At 47.6% G+C, this 19,026-nt stretch overlaps 2 protein-coding genes across 3 annotated transcripts; both read left to right on the top strand.

Annotated features, from left to right (window-relative positions):
* The first annotated feature begins 1,257 nt into the window (after positions 1 to 1,257).
* On the top strand, positions 1,258 to 3,496 carry myct1b (myc target 1b). The gene is made up of 2 exons (XM_060051267.1): positions 1,258 to 1,426; positions 2,522 to 3,496. Exons 1-2 carry the CDS (start codon positions 1,372 to 1,374, stop codon positions 3,025 to 3,027), a joined length of 561 nt encoding a protein of 186 aa, XP_059907250.1. The 5' UTR covers positions 1,258 to 1,371; the 3' UTR covers positions 3,028 to 3,496.
* Positions 3,497 to 3,592: 96 nt separating this feature from the next.
* Positions 3,593 to 18,830, top strand: tulp4b (TUB like protein 4b). 2 transcript variants are annotated; one of them, XM_060051200.1, is made up of 16 exons: positions 3,593 to 3,997; positions 4,689 to 4,807; positions 5,531 to 5,800; positions 6,500 to 6,628; positions 7,252 to 7,413; positions 7,733 to 7,913; positions 8,228 to 8,335; positions 8,676 to 8,842; positions 9,755 to 9,979; positions 11,197 to 11,431; positions 11,636 to 11,777; positions 12,476 to 12,620; positions 12,835 to 12,928; positions 13,330 to 13,473; positions 13,777 to 17,246; positions 17,356 to 18,830. In XM_060051200.1, the coding sequence occupies exons 2-16, from the start codon at positions 4,790 to 4,792 to the stop codon at positions 17,470 to 17,472; spliced, it is 5,607 nt and encodes a 1,868-aa protein (XP_059907183.1). In that variant the 5' UTR covers positions 3,593 to 3,997; positions 4,689 to 4,789; the 3' UTR covers positions 17,473 to 18,830. The 2 variants fall into 2 exon arrangements, with proteins under 2 accessions (XP_059907183.1, XP_059907184.1); XM_060051201.1 differs by having other exon boundaries at positions 11,636 to 11,759.
* The last annotated feature ends 196 nt before the right edge of the window (positions 18,831 to 19,026 follow it).

Here is a 19,026-nt window from a genome sequence, read left to right on the forward strand (position 1 = left end):
AAGTATCTTGGAAGCCGTCATTTTCGCTAAGCACATTTATGTAAAACATAATAAAAATGGCCTGTATACCTGTTTTGTAGAACACATTTGCCGAGACATGGCTACGTTATTTGCTGACCAACGTACTAACAACACAATGACATCCAACCAGAAGGACTCTATTTGATACTGCAGCGCCATCTTCTGTTGTTCTTGCGCATTGCAATGCTTTCCGATGTGTGTCTTTTGACGTTGCAGTTCTGTTTATGTGTGGGGGAAATAATGAAAGAAAAATAAATTCAAAATCATAGCAATATTCATTAACAACAAATGTTATATTACCCCTAATAATATAACATAATAACTCGTTTTAGTAGCTGTTATTATTGTCCCATGTGTTTTTATCATTATGTCAACTATGTAAGAGTGTATAGCCCTACACTAAATTGAAACACAAGGTTGTCACTAAAATAACTTTCTATTCAACTAGCTTAGCACCTCGGCCCTTGAGGACAAATCCAGCCATTTGAGAAAGCGTAGCAGAATCCTCTCCTGGAAGACCTCCAGTTGAAGTTGTTTGGCCTGGCTCAAGAGGTCGAGGGCGGCCCTGCAGGAGGAACAGTTTGACAATTCAAGGAAATCCCCAAGGAGAACAGGAGAGTTGATAGTCTGCAGGCCCTTCACTGATTGGGCGGATCCGGAGGGGCTGGTGTGTGTGTGTGTGTGTGTGTGTGTGTGTGTGTGTGTGTGTGTGTGTGTGTGTGTGTGTGTGTGTGTGTGTGTGTGTGTGTGTGTGTGTGTGATTGGGCGGATCCGGAGGGGCTGGCCACTCCGAGTCGAAGATGCATTTACCATGCCTGGAACAATGGGGGTGCTTGTTTATGTTACATAGTTTTGATAGTTTGTGTTTTTAGGTGTGTGTGTGTGTGTGTGTGTGTGTGTGTGTGTGTGTGTGTGTGTGTGTGTGTGTGTGTGTGTGTGTGTGTGTGTGTGTGTGTGTGTGTGTGTGTGTGTGTGTGTGTGTGTGTGTGTGCACTGCATGTCTATGTGTGCTTGTGTGCCCGCATTCGTATGTCTATCTTCTTAATGTGTGAATTCAACACAAAGACATATGCAATGCTTTGGAGCAAAATAAAACAGAATCACAGAGGCCATTGTCGATTATCAGAGCAGAGGAAGTGATGCTAAAGGAAACTGGTTGCTTTCCCAGAGCTCTGTCCCACACAGATAAGCAAGGAACATGCTAATTTTAAAAGTTCAAAATGGGAAGGAAGCATGACAGCAAAGTTTCCTCTGAGGCAAACACTGAGAGGTGGAGGGAGAGAAACAACCCCGTCTGGATGAAGCTATACACTCCTGCATACTGCCCCAGACCTGGCCCATGGAGATATAATGGCATACAATGAAACTAATCCTTTTTTGGAAATACTCAAGTCTTTTAACCTGGGTGAGTGCAGCTGTATCTGTGTTTTAGTGGTGGTAGTTGTCACTTTAGAGACAGTGAATAGCAATTAAAGGAGGATTGCAGAACAGGATCCAGTTAATCCCTTCGTCAGTTATTTACTAATTTGTCATTTAAAAAATTAATCTATGTAAAGATACTAGTTATTTTCGTTTTTCAGGTAGGTCTCGGGTGCCTTGCTTTTGGATTGCAGACATTTGGGTTCAAACCCAAAACCTTTTTTATGGGAGTCCAAAACCCTGACCAGACTATCTGGACCATATTTTCTCATCCACATGTGATCTCATCCACTCTGGTTTTCAGCATCTTATGCTTGTGGGATGTAAAACTCACTTACCGAACACTGTTTTATAGTATAAATACAATAATATATACAATATTGGGGCAGAATAATAAAAAATGGACTTGGTCTGACTATGTAGTCGCTGCTCACTCAAAGACGGCGCGCTCCATAGAGCTACAACACACGCTTTATGTAACTTTAATGTGCAGTGGGGTTGCCATTAGTCATCCTGGGTAAAACTATTTTTACTTTTGAACCATCTCTGAACTCCAACATCGAAGAGATACAGATATACATACACTCTCGAAGACTGCATTAAATCATAAAAAATATCAAAAATACTGTATACATTCATATTCAGGGGCATTCTGTAACTATTTGTTATCCCTATACAGCATAGCCTATATATTTATTTATAATTATATCATCTTAAATTTGTATTATTCAAGATTCAAGCAAATGAATTGTCATGTAGAGCTGTGCAAGACACAATAATGATGTCACACTCCCTGGTATCTCATTAGTCGTTACTCATCCATGCATTCTCTTTGAATGATTGTCCATTTAATGATTTTCAAAATGTGATCCCTGCCTTTGCGAACACTATGAATGGCCTTGTGTTTGCTACATAAATAAACCTGCCTCGCTTTACATTAATAGTATTGACTTTATAATATCATCTATATGAAATCTATTATGGCAGCGGCTGTATAGTAAACACAATGACAGCTATGTGTTCCAGTTCCACTATCTAGTTGTCCAATAAACTCTCACCCCCCCCTACTGGCTGCCCCCAGACCAGCTCGTGCTGGCCTTCTGCCTGTCCATACTGGTGGGCCTGCTGCTGGGGGCGCTGGTCTACATCCTGCTGACCTGGGCGTCCCGGCGGCGCCGTGCCTCCGCCATCATCACCCGCCTCTCCAAGAGCCAGTCGGCCCGGGGCCCCTCCGGCGGCCAGCTGGGCCTGTACCGCAGCACCTTCCTCAGCGTGCACCGCCAGCCCTCCGTGGAGCCCGTGGGGCCCCTGGGGAGCAAGCCCGGCGCCGAGGCCTCCACCTTTCGCCCCGTGCCGAAGGGACGCGGGGCCCGCCCGGAGAAGGACGGACAAGACACCCAGTTCGCAATGCCCCAGGACACCGCCTCGTCCTCGGACTCCTCCGCCTCCGACTCGGCCGCCCTGGTGTCCAACAAGAGGAACTCCTTCTGGCTGGGGGGCAACGGCCTCAAGGGCTTCCTGCCCTCCCAGAACCAGCCCCCGGCGTACGACAGCGTGATCCTAGCCTTCCAGGAGACCCGCACTTGACTCAGGCGGGCGCTCGGGGGAGGAGGGAAGGAGAGGGAGACCGATAAGGTCTACGATGACACTGGGGTTGGAGTGCGATGGGCAGCTTGCCTTGTGAGAGATGTGTGTGGCGGGGTCGCTATGGAGACTGTACAGTCCACTGTCCTATCATAACATGTCTATATAGGGAGGCGTTTCTGATACAATCAGCGATATGATGGATGGATTGATTGATTGTATTTCGCTGCCATAGCTAAACTGCCTGTGAGATGCATGTTCTGGAGCCCAGATTACGCTCCCTTGACCCCTTACACAGGGCCAGGAGGGAGGTGGAGGTTGTCTCTGTCGGTGGATTAAACACTGTAAAGTTTAAAACAAATAAATACATTTTGTAATTTTAAAAGATTGATAGATATATATACATACATACATATATTGCTTTTTGCTACTGTGTGCAAAAAATAAAACCAAATAATGTGGATTTAAAGAATTTTCATTATTTGATGCTATTATATAAATGTGATGTATCAGAATTGCTGATTCAAGCTAAATAATATATAATAAATGTCACTTAGTTTCACATGAAGGTCACAATTGGACACCACAGTCCGTGACTTCAATTTAGATCGGCAAGGTGGGGTACACAGTCGGAGGTTGCCACTCTGAAATAAACCCCCTTTTCGAGACCAAATTACATATCGTGCTACAGTAACGCAGCAGCGTGTGCACTTTACCTCGACGCATGATGTCGTACCAATCGAGTGCCGATTTGTATTTGTGTTGTCTATTGACGTGACTTTAATTCTTGAAATGGGGTCGGTTAATCAATAGCTGTTCCCTATGCGTGTGGACCTGTAAAAGCTTGCTGTGTTTTCCTTGCTCCCACTGAAATGGCAACCCGTGTTAAAGGCGCACGAGCCAGTGCGCCAGCAGAGCGCCTAGCAGAGACAGAGCGCTGACTGCACAGATCCTTCACATCACACACGATCAGGTAATTACAATACGTTATCAGTGTCCGTCTAGGTATTGCTCTATTCCACTCCTTATTTATTAGTCGAACCACTATGGGTAGTTCATTGGTTGGTGCATGCGACGAGTCCAGACGCCTTGGAATAATGTGTTCTTTTTTGGTGTAATCATAATTATGTATCTTAAAAGATTTAAATGTAAATAAAATAATAATACACGAAAAATGATGCAACTAGGTGTTTCTAGTTTACACGTCGTCGATTTGCATGTAGACTATAATCACATAAAGCTGCGGTTTAAACATGAGTTGAATTGCAGTGGGAGGTGGATGTTTAATTATGTTCAAATTAGATCTTTAACCATGTCTTGGCTTTATGTCTGACAATTGACGTGAAGACGGCCAATTTATGTACCCACGGAGACTGACTATTGAGATCCTCAATGCGGTGTTGCTGTTGCATAGAGACTACAAAAATGTGGATTTCATGGCTGATGCGTTGAATGACATCGCCTCTATTTGAAGAGAATCGCTGCGTTCGACGAGCTTCGTGCATTTCAATTGTTGATAAAAATGCTACATTTTCATTTATTTTGTTGAAATGTAGAAAGGCAAGAAGATATGATCTCACGTGACGTTTAATTCGTAAGAGATGAGCTGCTCTAACGAATTTAGACTTGACCAAATATATATGATGTCATTTGTTTCGCCGTAGATGTTTTTATTTTAAGATTCGGATAAAGAGCAGGTGCAGCACTCCACCGCGTCATCTGAATGGAAACATGGACGCCTTCGGGGGAGAACATTTGACCAATCATGTCCAGGAACTATGAGGTAGGCCTACGTATAAACTGCTGTTATCCACCACCATAATCAACCACCAGTATTCCCATTTTATGAATCTGCAAAGGTGTTACTAAGCGTTAATCAGTTATATGATTACGCCATTGAAATCAAACTACCACTACTTTTCCAACTGCAGAATATGAAACCCATCCTCCTGCCACCTGCTACCACCCATAGCATATATTGGGTCAACATTAGGAACCTTGAGAAAGAACCCAGATTATGTTGTATTTAGCAACTTGCACTCATTGTTTAAATACTGTGTGTCCGCAAAAGACTCAAGACTCAGATTTCACCTAGACGCATAGCCACCACGTCCCTCCCCTCCTACTTATTGGATGTTGTACGTACTGGCACTTAATGTACCGGTACTCACTTAATGAATGTCATACTTAGTTATAGTACTTAGTTGTGTAGCGTCTTATCCTTGTTCTCTTTGTTGCATACAGGGAATGGGTTAACCTAATGGTTTGTATTGCTTGGCACTTGGTTCTATGAACTTCCTACCTGTACCAACAGCGATATTGTTTCTCATTCTTATGACAAATGTACTTATTGTAAATCACTTTGGGTAAAAGCGTCTGCTAAGTGCCCTGAATGTAAATGCAAATGTGTGTCATTCAGGAGCATTACCCACCCCCACGTCCCCCCTATGCCCCCCGATGGGGTTGATGGGTTATCCCGACACTAACCCTCTCTCTGCCCCCCCAGCCCGGGCACTCGGTAGGGATGCTGGCGGCCGTGGAGCACGGTCCCATCCTCTGCAGCGACTCCAACATCCTGTGCCTGTCCTGGAAGGGCCGCGTGCCCAAGAGCGAGAAGGACAAGCCCGTGTGCCGGCGGCGGTACTACGAGGAGGGATGGCTCGCCACGGGCAACGGCCGCGGCGTGGTGGGCGTCACCTTCACGTCCAGCCACTGCCGTCGGGACCGCAACACGCCGCAGAGGATCAACTTCAACCTGCGGGGCCACAACAGCGAGGTGGGGGCCCGCGCGAGAACCTCAGGAGAGGGGCCCCACGGGCATGCACAAACACACCGACAGAGTTTATTATCCTAGTAGTCATCAGGTTGATGTTGTTATCAGCGTAGAGTCATGCAACGTGGTTTATTATCGTCACAATGAGTAATCACATAGGTCATGGTCTCGATGAGTAAGCGTTTCATTTATTACCACCGCCGCCGACGTATGATATCTTCATTGAATTAGTTTGAGTGAGGCTGTGTCACATTGGACTGCACAGTGAGATTTAACTAATAATATGGGATCATTCATTTGTTTATTACCCCCTCAAACGTCCGGTGTGTAAACAGGATTTTTAGTGCTGCAAAATCCCAGAATTTTTTTAATTTTGAATGAGGCTAATCAAAGGTTAAACTATCGTGCTTCACCAACGAACATTGTTTGGTTGTTACAGTAAATGAGTAATTAATAATAATAACACTAAAGTGTTATTATAGTGTGTTATTATAGTTTTAGGGTTAGGGTTAGATATTCCTTATTTAATATTATGAAAGCAAGTAATACTAATAATAATATTCATGACAATTATTTCATTTTTAAGGGTATTTATATTTGACGTACCCTGAGCTATCAACTTAATCTCAAAAAGTTGTCAGTTCAAGCTAGCAAGTGCGCTCAATGTCAAGCCAACAGTTTAAAACACCACCTTGTTCCCAGGTGGTGCTGGTGCGCTGGAACGAGCCCTTCCAGAAGCTGGCCACCTGCGACATGGAGGGAGGGATCTTCGTCTGGATCCAGTATGAAGGACGATGGTCGGTGGAGTTAGTGAACGACCGTGGAGCCCAGGTTCAGTAGCATGTGTTTTGTTACTGCTGATTCAGACTTATGACACACACACACTCTTATACACACACACACACACACACACTCTTATACACAGACACACACACACAAACACACACACACACACACACGCTCTTATACACACACATACATACACACACTCTCTCTCTTATACACACACACACACACACACACACACACACACACACACACACACACACACACACACACACACACACACTCTCTTATACACACACACACACACGCACACGCGCACGCACACGCACACGCACACGCACACGCACACGCACACACACACACACACACACACACAGAAATATAAATATATAGATTGATATACCATTTATTCATATGATTACTGTACAGGAATGAAGACAGTGCATAATGTTTACAGTTGGACTAGAACGATAGTTACGATACGATAGGCTATTCCAGGGTCTAGGTTGGTTCACTTCAAAGCCCATAATTCTGGGATGGATCACCCTACATCGGTAGGCTGGTTGTAGGCTACCTGTGTCCACAATCCACATATGTCTGCTAATGTGAAAGGTATGCATAACGGTCCCAGACGGTTAATGTGGTAGTTGTTGTTGTTTGACCCACAGGTGAGTGACTTCACCTGGTCCCACGACGGCACCCAGGCGCTGATCGCGTACCGGGACGGCTTCGTGTTGGTGGGCTCCGTCAGTGGGCAGCGCCACTGGTCCTCCGAGATCAACCTGGAGAGCCAGATCACCTGCGGGATCTGGACTCCTGACGATCAGCAGGTACACCCCGTGTGTCTGCTGGTCGGGGTGTAGAGCAGCCATCCATCCATCCATCCATCCATCCTTCCATCCATCCAAGTAATGTTGTACGAGACACTTTTAATTTTTTTCTCGTTGATTGAAATTCATTTAGTTTGTTAAACTAAACGTAAAAGTTAAGAAAATAAAATAAATAATATAAAATATTATAAAATAAATAATGTATTGTAAAAAAAGTGTTGCATTAGATCACTTGGTAAGATTCAGGCAAGTGTATTGTCCATTATCTGTGTCCTTATCGTAGATGGAGCATCTTTACAGTGTCATGCTTCCCCTACAGGTGCTGTTCGGTACTGCGGACGGACAGGTGATCGTCATGGACTGCCATGGAAGGATGCTGGCCCACGTTCTGCTGCACGAGTCAGACGGGATCGTGAGCATGTCCTGGAACTGCCCGGACTTCCTTGTGGAGGACAGCACTGAGAGTGACACGGATTCTGATGACAATGTTCTGCCATTAGGTAACAAGCCCCCTTTCATTCCCTGTACACTCCTTTGATAATTGTTGGTAACTGTTTCCATCTGGTGACCCCTGTTGACGACCATTTTGAATGGTGGAAGATAAACCAGACGATACTCGTAGATGCTAGAAGAAGAAAATACATTCAAGGCAGAAAATATTTTTGGCCTAACTTAACCATGTTTTGTTTTAGCAATGAAAAGATGGATATATAAGTTCAAAAGACCTTTACCACCACTGCAATGTCAGTAGCGTTGCTCTGTGCGTGTAACTCTGCTGTGTCTTGACGAAGCTGCCTTGCTGCTTTCCCTCCAGTGCGAAGCATCAAACCCTTGTTGACGGTGAGCTTCTTATCAGGAGACATCAGTTTAATGAACAACTACGATGACCTCTCGCCTACCGTGATCCGCTCGGGCCTGAAAGGTACGCCTATCATCGAGTGACCTCATAGCACATGAGACCAGATTAAGTTTCACATCAAAGTTCAAATCCTGATGCAATTAATGATTAAGGAGGGTTTAGGGGAAAGAGAATTAAGTACTTGGACAAGATTCACAGAATACAGTTGACCATTATTCAGCCTTTTAGATCAAACAAATGGGATACTATCGATAGCAGTGTTACAACAACCATATAGCTTCCATTTAGCCGCTGGCCACCCCCAGCAGCCTAAACTGAAACAGTGACACGCAGAAACTGAGTTATGGGTCAGTTGTAATAATCTGGTAATGGTGATACAATGGCATCCTTCCTCATTCTCCAGATGTGGAAGTCCAGTGGTGCTCCCAGGGCGACCTGCTGGCTGTGGCCGGCATGGAGAAACACTCTGCAGACACCGACTCTGTCTGCGCCTCCAACACCAGGAACGCTCTGGTGAAGTTCTACAACGTCCAAGGGGAACACATCTACACCCTGGAGACGCCCGCGCAGGTGGTTACTCTACTCCCCCAATCATCAATGCTTTTACCTTTGTTGTAACATTTATTATATTGGGAGACCTATCGGTGAAGAAACAGTGTGGGCACAGGAAGTGACATCGTAGGCATGTCAGCATGGTTGAGCTCCATCCGATAGACCCTGATTGAGCAGATGGCCACTGGCAAATTTCACAGTGCCTAATTTCACATCCTGTTTAAGGCCAGCCTCCTGACGTTTTTATTCAGTACAGCAGTTACGTTAGAGACGCAATGCAACATTCAAAATTCATGTACGCATGGTGGCAGCCATAGACATCATATATGATAGACGAAGCATCGAATGCTACCGCCTACTGGCGCTGACGAGACGCGGGGCTGCCATCTTGGAGTGGTCATCCGCTCCACTCAGTGTAATCCGTTTGGCTGGAGCAATGAACTTTCAGCGCATTTAATTAATCATACCTCACTGAATACCACTGATTTTCATGCGGTTTTTTGTCATACGCGTAGCTATGATAAAGGCCACATGGTTTGGCGTGTTTTATTATTCAATACCAATTATACCAATAGTACGGTAATGTCAAATCTTACTTGTGAAAAGTAATCCCCCCGATTCCTATTGTGGATTGTCCGCCGATTTGAGCAGGAATACGCTGAACAACAGCCCGGCATCCTGTTTCTGCTGCTGTTGCTGCTCCCGGTTGACCACTCCAAGATGGCGGCCGTATTTCTCGAGTCCCAGCAGCCAATGCTCCGTCTATGCTATAAGATGTCTATGGTGGCAGCTATTAAGTACCGGTACATTGATAAATGCATCTGAAAAAAATGCTACTAGCAGCATTGGGCGTGCGGAAGGCGTTGTTTGCGAAATAAATGTGCCGCTCACCACAGACCGGTCGGGATCAGTAACCGACGTGTGTTTCAGAGGCCCATCACTACCATCTGCTGGGGTCACCGGGACTCACGGCTGTTCCTGGCGTGCGGGCCGGCGCTGTACGTGGTGCGTGTGGAGCACCGCGTGGCCAGCCTCCAGTTGCTATGCCAACAGGGTATCGCCAGCGCACTGCGCGAGGAGAGGGACGTGGGGAAGCTGAACATGCCCTCCCTGCTCTGCTCTTACGTCACCACCGCCTTCATTCCCACCATCAAGGTACAGCCGATACCATCATGGACACCCCCAACCATTAAGTACCCCCCCACCCATCAAGGTACAGCCGATACCATCATGGACACCCCCAACCATTAAGTACCCCCCCACCATCAAGGTACAGCCGATACCATCATGGACACCCCCAACCATTAAGTACCCCCCCACCATCAAGGTACAGCCGATACCATCATGGACACCCCCAACCATTAAGTACCCCCCCACCCATCAAGGTACAGCCGATACCATCATGGACACCCCCAACCATTAAGTACCCCCCCACCATCAAGGTACAGCCGATACCATCATGGACACCCCCAACCATTAAGTACCCCCCCACCCATCAAGGTACAGCCGATACCATCATGGACACCCCCAACCATTAAGTACCCCCCCACCATCAAGGTACAGCCGATACCATCATGGACACCCCCAACCATTAAGTACCCCCCCACCCATCAAGGTACAGCCGATACCATCATGGACACCCCCAACCATTAAGTACCCCCCCACCCATCAAGGTACAGCCGATACCATCATGGACACCCCCACCCATCAAGGTACAGCCGATACCATCGTGGACATCCCGAACCATTAAATACCCCCCCACCCATCAAGGTAGAGCCAATACCATCATGTACACCCCCACCCATCAAGGTACAGCCGATACCATCAAGATAAACCCCCACCCACCATGTACAACAGCTACCATCATGTACACCCCACCCATCATGTACACCCCACCCATCATGTACACCCCACCCATCATGGTACACCCCACCCATCACGTACAACCGCTACCATTAAGGTACACACACAAATTAAGTGACGCCACCACCCATTTAGCTACACTCAAACCCATTAAGGTACACATGAACCCATTGTGATACACATAAACCCATTAAGGTACACATAAACCCGTTGTGATACACATGAACCCGTTGTGATACACATAAACCCATTAAGGTACACATAAACCCGTTGTGATACACATGAACCCGTTGTGGTACACATAAACCCATTAAGGTACACATAAACCCATTAAGGTACACCCCCAGTCTGGCTCTGGCGTTCTCAGGTCCAGGTTGTCCCTGAATGGGTTCAGCTTCGTCTTTAGCTTTGAAAGGCCTTTTGTATCCTAAATATACGATCCATGCATCCTGCATTATCATGTTGAATCATGATTTAATGTGTGTTTCCCGGCCCATTCCTCGCTTTAGCCTCCGATCCCGGACCCCAACAACATCCGAGACTTTGTCAGCTACCCCACCGCCGGCAACGAGCGGCTGCACTGCACCATGAAGCGTGCGGAGGACAACCCTGAGGCGGGGGGGCCCTGCTACACGCTGTACCTGGAGCACCTGGGGGGCCTGGTGCCCATCCTGAAGGGCCGGCGCATCAGCAAGCTGCGCCCCGAGTTCGTCATCATGGACCCCAAAATGGATGGCAAAATGGGTATGAGTACATTTTGAATACTGAAAAAAAAGGATATATACCTCCTGAAGTGGTGTGAGAGGCTGACGAGGTCCACACAAGGTTCATACACATCCAATTCTGCCCAAAATAACCATTGATATAAATTGTGGTCTCGTCTACGCAAATAATCAAACAATGAGTAAGCCATGGCTTTATGTGCACCGGTCTGGTCTGTGTCCCCAGAGGAGGTGTGTGTGAACCCAATGATCTCCTACACTGACAGCTGCAACGGTTCTGACTCCAGTGACATCGAGCTGACGGACGAGTGGGTCGGGAAGAAGTCCCCAAAGCTGTCCCGTGGAAACAGGTCACCCAAACTCTTCAGGTCCAAGAACATATTTATATTTACATTGAGGGCATGTAGCAGACTCTTTTATCCAAAGCGACTTGCAATAAGTACATAAGAAAGTGGAAGTATATATCGCTGTCGGTACAGTAAGGTTGCATTACATGTTGTCCTATGAAGTTGACTGTTATACCTTAAAGTAATAATATCGAAGATTTTCATGTCAATAAATGTTGGATAAGTCCCTTTCTACCGCCGATTGAACCGATTGGGCACACTGATGAAAGTCCTTGAAGTCCTTATGAATATTACGAACTGGGTGTATGTGGCGACATTCCCGCGGAAAACGTACAAGCGGTGCACAGCGCATTTCATGCATAATGTGTTTGTGGTATGGATGATATGGGCAATTAACAATTACATATCTGGCTCAGAACAGAGACAGATTGGAACATTTAAATTCAAATGTATCCAAAAAAGGGTTAGAAGAGAGATTTCTGTTATGGATAATGTTAAGTGAGGCTGTCATTATTGCGAAACCCAGACAGGTTAATCACCCCTTATTACACATCTACATACTGTTGACAAAAGAACTGCGTCATAAACGCTCTGTTTTTACTAATAGTGGTCTAATACTCACAAATAACAGACCGTCGAACGCCGTAACGAACTATTCAGAACCCTTATTCAACAAAGCTGTGTAGTAAATGTATTTTGTTGACTTCATTGTTTCAAAGAATGAACATGGAATCCCGGAAATCTCCTAAGCTCTCACGAGCAAACCAGGAGGGCCAGCGATCACCACGCTTACCGTCAAAGAAGGCTCCGGTCCGCTCCCCCAGTCTGACTCGCCGGGAATTTTGTATGGACGGCATCACAGAGGTACTGCCTTATTATTAACTCAACATTCTGCTTTATGGTCCAACTATTCCCTGGGCTTGTCCGTGGCGTGTTCAATTAGTGATGGGTAATGTGGAAAACAACTAAAACAGGTTGGATTGGACATTTTTGAGTGCCGATGCATTACCCTCTCCCCCCCTTCAGTATTGATGACATGCCCTTCTTATTTTTGTTATGCCTTTTCCTTCTTTTGTAGCACAACTACCTCGCTCAAGTTACATCCAACATATGGGGAACCAAGTTTAAAATTGTCGGGCTTGCCTCTTTTCTGCCTGCCAATCTTGGTGCAGGTAAATATGAAAATGTTATGAACTATGTAATGTAGGTTTAATTTTGTATTGTATTTGAAAAGGCTAAGCTTTTGTTCAAAATCTGAATATTTCTTGGTTCTCCTGACACAATTTTTGATTCTAGATAACAAAAGTTGTCTGTTGATGGGATTTGTCCTTTAGAAACTCATTATTACAATAAATAGTCTTGAACCAAATCTATGGATTTAATGAAAGAGTGCCTTGACAACGTTACAGCGTAGATTGACCCCCAAAAATATAGATGATTTATTCTCTAAAATGTTCAATTTCAAGTGACACATTGAACACAGAACCACTACAAACCCGATCCTCTTGAAACTTCACACTCCTCACTCACTTATGCATATGTATATTATATTCTTCCATTTCTGTCATCCCAGTCATCTACAAAACCAGTTTACTGCATCTACAACCGAGGCAGATGACCATCTACCTTCCGGAAGTGAGGAAGATCTCCTTAGACTTCATGAGTCTGCCTGTTTTCAACCCCAACGTCTTCAGTGAGGATGAGGACGACCTGCCGGGTATGAATACATCTCTACAAGTATGCTTAATTAACAACAAAGCTATCGCTGGGGTAGAAGGCAAGGAATGGGAGTCTCTGCAAATGGCCTGATTCTGACAACAGAGCAAGGGATGAAAAACATCCCATTTGTGGCAGATATTGTAAACATGATCTTATGATACAGATTGCTGCTGCACAATAATAATGAAAAAACTACCCAAAGGGTGGCCTCAATGTGTTACAAGAAATAGAGGGAATTGCATTGCAAAGGCATTTAAACCTTTCTTCATTTTGATATTTATCTCCTCCTTTCCATTTTAAGTGATGGGTCCATCAGGAGTGGCGGGAGACAACCCTCCCTGCACAGTCAACATCCCCATCGCTCCCATCCACAGCCCCGCCCAGGCTATGTCACCTACTCAGAGTATTGGCCTTGTCCAGTCTCTTTTAGCCAATCAGAACATTCAGCTCGATGTCCTGACCAATCCCACGGCCACAGCAGCGGTGGCTGCTGCTGCAGCGGCTGCAGCTGCCGTTCCGCCCGCCGACCACAGCCAGGATTCGGTTGCGGCGGCGCCGTATCCAGTGCCGACCCGGTACTCGAACCCGGGTCAGGCCATCTTCAGCGGCATGGACATGGGACCCCCTCTCCTGGCCGTCACTCCTCCTCTTCCGCCTCCTCCCCACCACCCCCCACCCGAGCCGCACCCTCACCCTCCGCACCACCCCCAGCGCTCCCGGGCCCAGCAGCTGCACCATCAGCCTCCCTCCAAGCAGTCGCAGCAGATGCAGCTGCAGCAGCAGAAGACGCACCATCAGCAGCTGCTTCAGCAGCCGCCGCCACACCACCACCATCAGCAACAGACACAGCAACAACATCTGCATCAGCAGCAACAACAGCAGCAGCAACAGCAGCATCTCCATCAACAGCAGCAGCAGCAGCAGCATCTACATCAACAACAACAGCAGCAGCAGCAACAACACCAACAACAGCAGCAGCAGCAGCATCAACAACACCAACAACAACTGCAGCAGCTGCACCACCAGCAGCAACTCCTGCACCAACAGCAGCAGCAGGCGCAGCATCAGCAGCTTCAGCAGAGCCAGCAGCACGCCGCCAACCCGCAGCAACTCCACCATCAGCAGCAGCAGCAGCTGCACCAGCAGCAGATGCAGATTCAGCACGAGCAGATGCAGCAGCAGCAGCAGCAGATCCGCCTGCAGATCCAGGAGATGCGGCAGCAGCAGCAGCAGCTGCAGCAGCAGCACCAGCAGCTGCAGCAGCAGCACCAGCAGATGCAGCAGCAGTTGAAGATGCAGATGGCGCTGCCCCCTCCCCCGTCCGGGTATCCAACGCTCTCCCTGCAGCAGCTGCACCTCCTGCCGCCGATGCCCCCCCCGAACGCGGAGCCCGGGCTGGACAGGGCAGAGCAGCACGGGCACGGGCACGGGTCCAAGCCCAGCCTCCCTCGCTCCCTGCCGCCCTCCTTCATCGACGCCGACGGCACGGTGGAGATCCAGATGAGGAAGATGAACCCTCCTCCTCCGTACCCTGGCACCACGGTGACGGTGACGGCGTCGGGGGTCTCGTCGTCGGCCATACCGCAGACCCTCATCACCAACTGCGACAGCCCCAGCGTACTGGCTCCGGACCCCTGCCTGAAGAAGGACGAGTTCCTGCTTCACCCGGTCACCCTGCAGTACCCCACACCCCTGGGCTACGAGAGGATCACCACCTTTGACAGCAGCGGCAACGTGGAAGAGGTGTGCCGCCCGCGGAGACGCCTCATGCGCAACCAGAACACCTATGCCCTGCAGGGCATCAGTGGCTCCGCCACCCTCAAGGTCACGTCGTCGGACAGTAAGAAGATCCAGCTGCCCTACAGCTCCGCCACTCTGAGCAGGCTCTCTGTGCCTCGGTACTCCATCCCCAGTGGAGATCCGCCTCCTTACCCCGACCCAGCCAATCAGGTCCCCGCCACGCTCCCGCCTCCCCAGAGGATCGACAACACCCTCATCCACGCCACGCTGCGCCGGGACCGCAGGGACCAGGCTCTCAAAGTGCCGCAGATGATGGAGAGCTCACGGACGCTTCCCACCAAGTCGAAGGTGAACAGTGCGCTCGCGCTCTCCTACCAGCAGAGGATACCCACCGCTCTGTACACCTGCACACAGTGCAGCAGCAACAACAGCAGCACTAATGTCAGTGTCAGCGGGGGCGGGACCAGCAGCAGTGGCATTGCAGGGGGCACAGTGGTGCGGCAGGACTTCCCCCCGGGGAAAGGAGCTCACCATAGCACAATTATCGTGCACTCCAAGAGCACCTCCCCCCTCACCTCCCAGTCCTCCCAGTACAATCTGCTGGGTCCAGTAGACAACAGCAGGGACAGAACCGTGTACGTCAACTCAGCCTTCACCGAGGACGAGGCTGTAAACCAGCAGTGCCATCTGGAGAAGTCGCTGCGCCATCTGACCCTCGGCGACGTCGGTTTGACGGTCAAACGTCCTCCACCCTACCAGTGGGACCCGTCGTCCTCCACCTCCACAGAACACTTCTGGCTCGCCCCAGAGCAGACCATGTTAGCGCCACCGCCGCCGCCACACAAACCCCCACCCCTCCTCTTCAGCCAAGCCCCGCACCTGGACATGGCCCGGCTTCCCTTTGTGTTCACCACCAAGCCTCCGAACAGCCCTAGCACAAGCACACTGACCTTTCCCTCCGGCTATCAGATATCCCTCTCGCCGTTTCCCCCTGGCATGGGTCATAGCGTGACGTCGACGCTGCAGAACCTCCAGAGCACCTCGCAGCAGAGCGAAACAATCGGGTCGTCGCCTTTTGCACAGCAGGGTGCGAGTCTGGTCCTCCCTCCGGGCTACCCTTCCAGCCTCGCTAACTTGGCTTGCTGCCCTCTACCCCCCATGTACCCAGGGGCGAGCTCCTGTGCTGGGCTCCAGCTGCACCCTGTGAACCTACACCCCTGGAACCCCTATCCCTGCCCTCCCCCGCCGCCAATGCAGGACCCCCCCTCCCACCCAGCGCCTCCCCTGCCTACCAAAACCCACCAGAAGTTAGAAAAGCCTATCCTTTCGCCGCCACCCCCGACCATGCCACCTCCTCCTCCCCCACTCCCTCCCCCGCCACCTCCCACAGAACCCCCGCCGCCACCCAAGGGCACCACGGAGGACCATGCAGAGTCTGCCAACAACTTCCTGGAGCCGCCGTCCCTTAACGACAGCCCCGTGCCACGGGAGTCTGAGCGTGTCAGCAAGAAGAGCCGCAAGAGGCTGGACAGCCGGGCCGAGGAGGCCAACATGCCCGCCGTCTCCGAGGGCAAAGGAAGGAAGGAGGGCCGCGCACTGTCCGACTTCAACAGCCTCATCTCCAGCCCCCGGCTCGGGGGGAGGGACAAGAAGAAGCCCAAGGGCCAAAGAGAGCAGCTCAACAAGGGCAAGAAGATGATGAGCAGGACCACCAACGAGTTCCAGGACAGCTCTGAGAGCGAGCCGGAGCTGTTCATCAGCGGGGATGAGCTGATGAACCAGAACCAGAGCAGCAAGAAGAGCTGGAAGAACAAGAGGAGTCTCCGGATGGCCAGCGAGCTAGAGGAGATCAAGTGCCGCAAGGCCAACGAGAGGGAGGACCGCAGCCTGGGCAGCCAGGGCTTCGTGTACGTCATGGCCAACAAGCAGCCGCTGTGGAACGAGGCCACCCAGGTGTACCAGCTGGACTTTGGTGGACGCGTCACTCAGGAGTCTGCAAAGAACTTTCAGATCGAACTGGACGGCAGACAGGTTTGTCACTCTTTCAGAAAACAGCTCCTCATTGATTGGTCGTCAGTGCAATATTAAACATCGGCTTAATGAGATGACTCATCAGGGTTTGCTTTGTCGTTGATTTAAGGTGATGCAGTTTGGACGGATTGACGGCAACGCCTACATCCTGGATTTCCAGTATCCTTTCTCTGCTGTGCAGGCCTTTGCTGTTGCCTTGGCAAATGTAACGCAGCGGCTCAAGTGAAAGACTCTACTGATTTGTACTTAATAATAATTATGTTGTATTTCAAATACAAGCATTGGATTTAGGCAAAAGCTAGGAATTCACAAAGGGAACAAGCAACATGAATTATTGGGAAAGGAATATAATGTGTACATTATCTTAAATATGCACATCATTTACAATAGGTAGGATAGATATCTCACTTTAAGACCAAGAACTATTAACTCATTATGGACTTCATGTGTCAATGTGATTAGAATGCAAGTATTATGCTGGCTATAGGTATTGCGCTATAAAAAAGTCCACGATATAAATAAAGGTTTAAAAGAAATATATTTTTGAAAAATATATATTTAACCATCAGTGGCAGTGGCATTTTTCCCAGCTCTAATTGGTTACATATGATGACTATAGAACTTATTAAATATCACAAATAATGCAAACAATTCAAGGTGAATACGTCATTTCAGACACTGGGCGCTTTGCTTTCATTTGTGAGTATGTACACAGTGATACATTTTCCTTCGGGAAATGAGTGTTCTTATTTGCGCTTTTTATGTTGATCACTAGCTGGTGTGACAAAGTAACAAAACTATTTAACTTTTAAATGGCCAAAAAAAAAGATATATATTTATGATCTATCCGTTATCCTGGTATTGAAATGAGGAGCAAGAGGAATTAAACCCTGGACACCTTGAGTTCTCTGGGTTTTTGGTTGTTTTTTCTCGGTTGGCGTTGTGCGTCATTTGTGTGGATTATTATTACGCTACTTGAATGTGAAGTGCTTTGCCTCCTGGAGGTCATGCTGCTTTGGATAGACTGAGCATGTCTGCAATAATGAGACTTAAAATTGATGTTTTACTTTCCAAAAGATGATATGAAGCTGCTTGTGCCGTCTGTATAATAAATAGCCTTTGTCGGGACATTTCATGATGAATTAAACAAAAGTAGTGGGTAGATGTTGCTAGTTCCTGTAATAGTCATTCGCTTTTTCATAGTGACGACACTGAGGGATGACTTTATTGATGATTGCATTCAACGATGACATTGGTTGGAATGCAACATTGTCATAAAACACCAGGTGTGAGATATATGTGAGTTGCTGCAATCGTAAACTATGATTTTGGTCAATATTTACAGATGTGTATTATTGTCTTTTTTGGAAAATATTTAAAAGAGTTGTTTTTCCTGAGCCTATAATCGAGTAGCCTACGTTTCATTTCAGAATGCCACTTTTATACTTAGTTATTTTCAGTTATTACTGCCTTACTTGGTTGCCTAATTGTCTTTTTTTCCCTTTTTTTTGTAAACAATACATATGTAAAGTAATGGTTTATAAGCCCAGGAACTTAATAAAATACTTTCTTTGAAATGCTTAATAGTTCTGTATTGTTCATACTATACAGAATTAGTCAGAGTAAACCCCTGGTTAAATAATGTTCTTATTTATTATTTTCTTCTGACTATTTATGTACCTTTATATTTGTGTTCTGTGTGTACATTGCACCATATGTATATTGTTTCAATGCTGATATCACTGTAGCCCTTGAGAGATACATTTAAAGTAATTTACCC

This window comes from Gadus macrocephalus, chromosome 5, assembly GCF_031168955.1.
Source record: "Gadus macrocephalus chromosome 5, ASM3116895v1".
Lineage (NCBI taxonomy): Eukaryota > Metazoa > Chordata > Actinopteri > Gadiformes > Gadidae > Gadus > Gadus macrocephalus.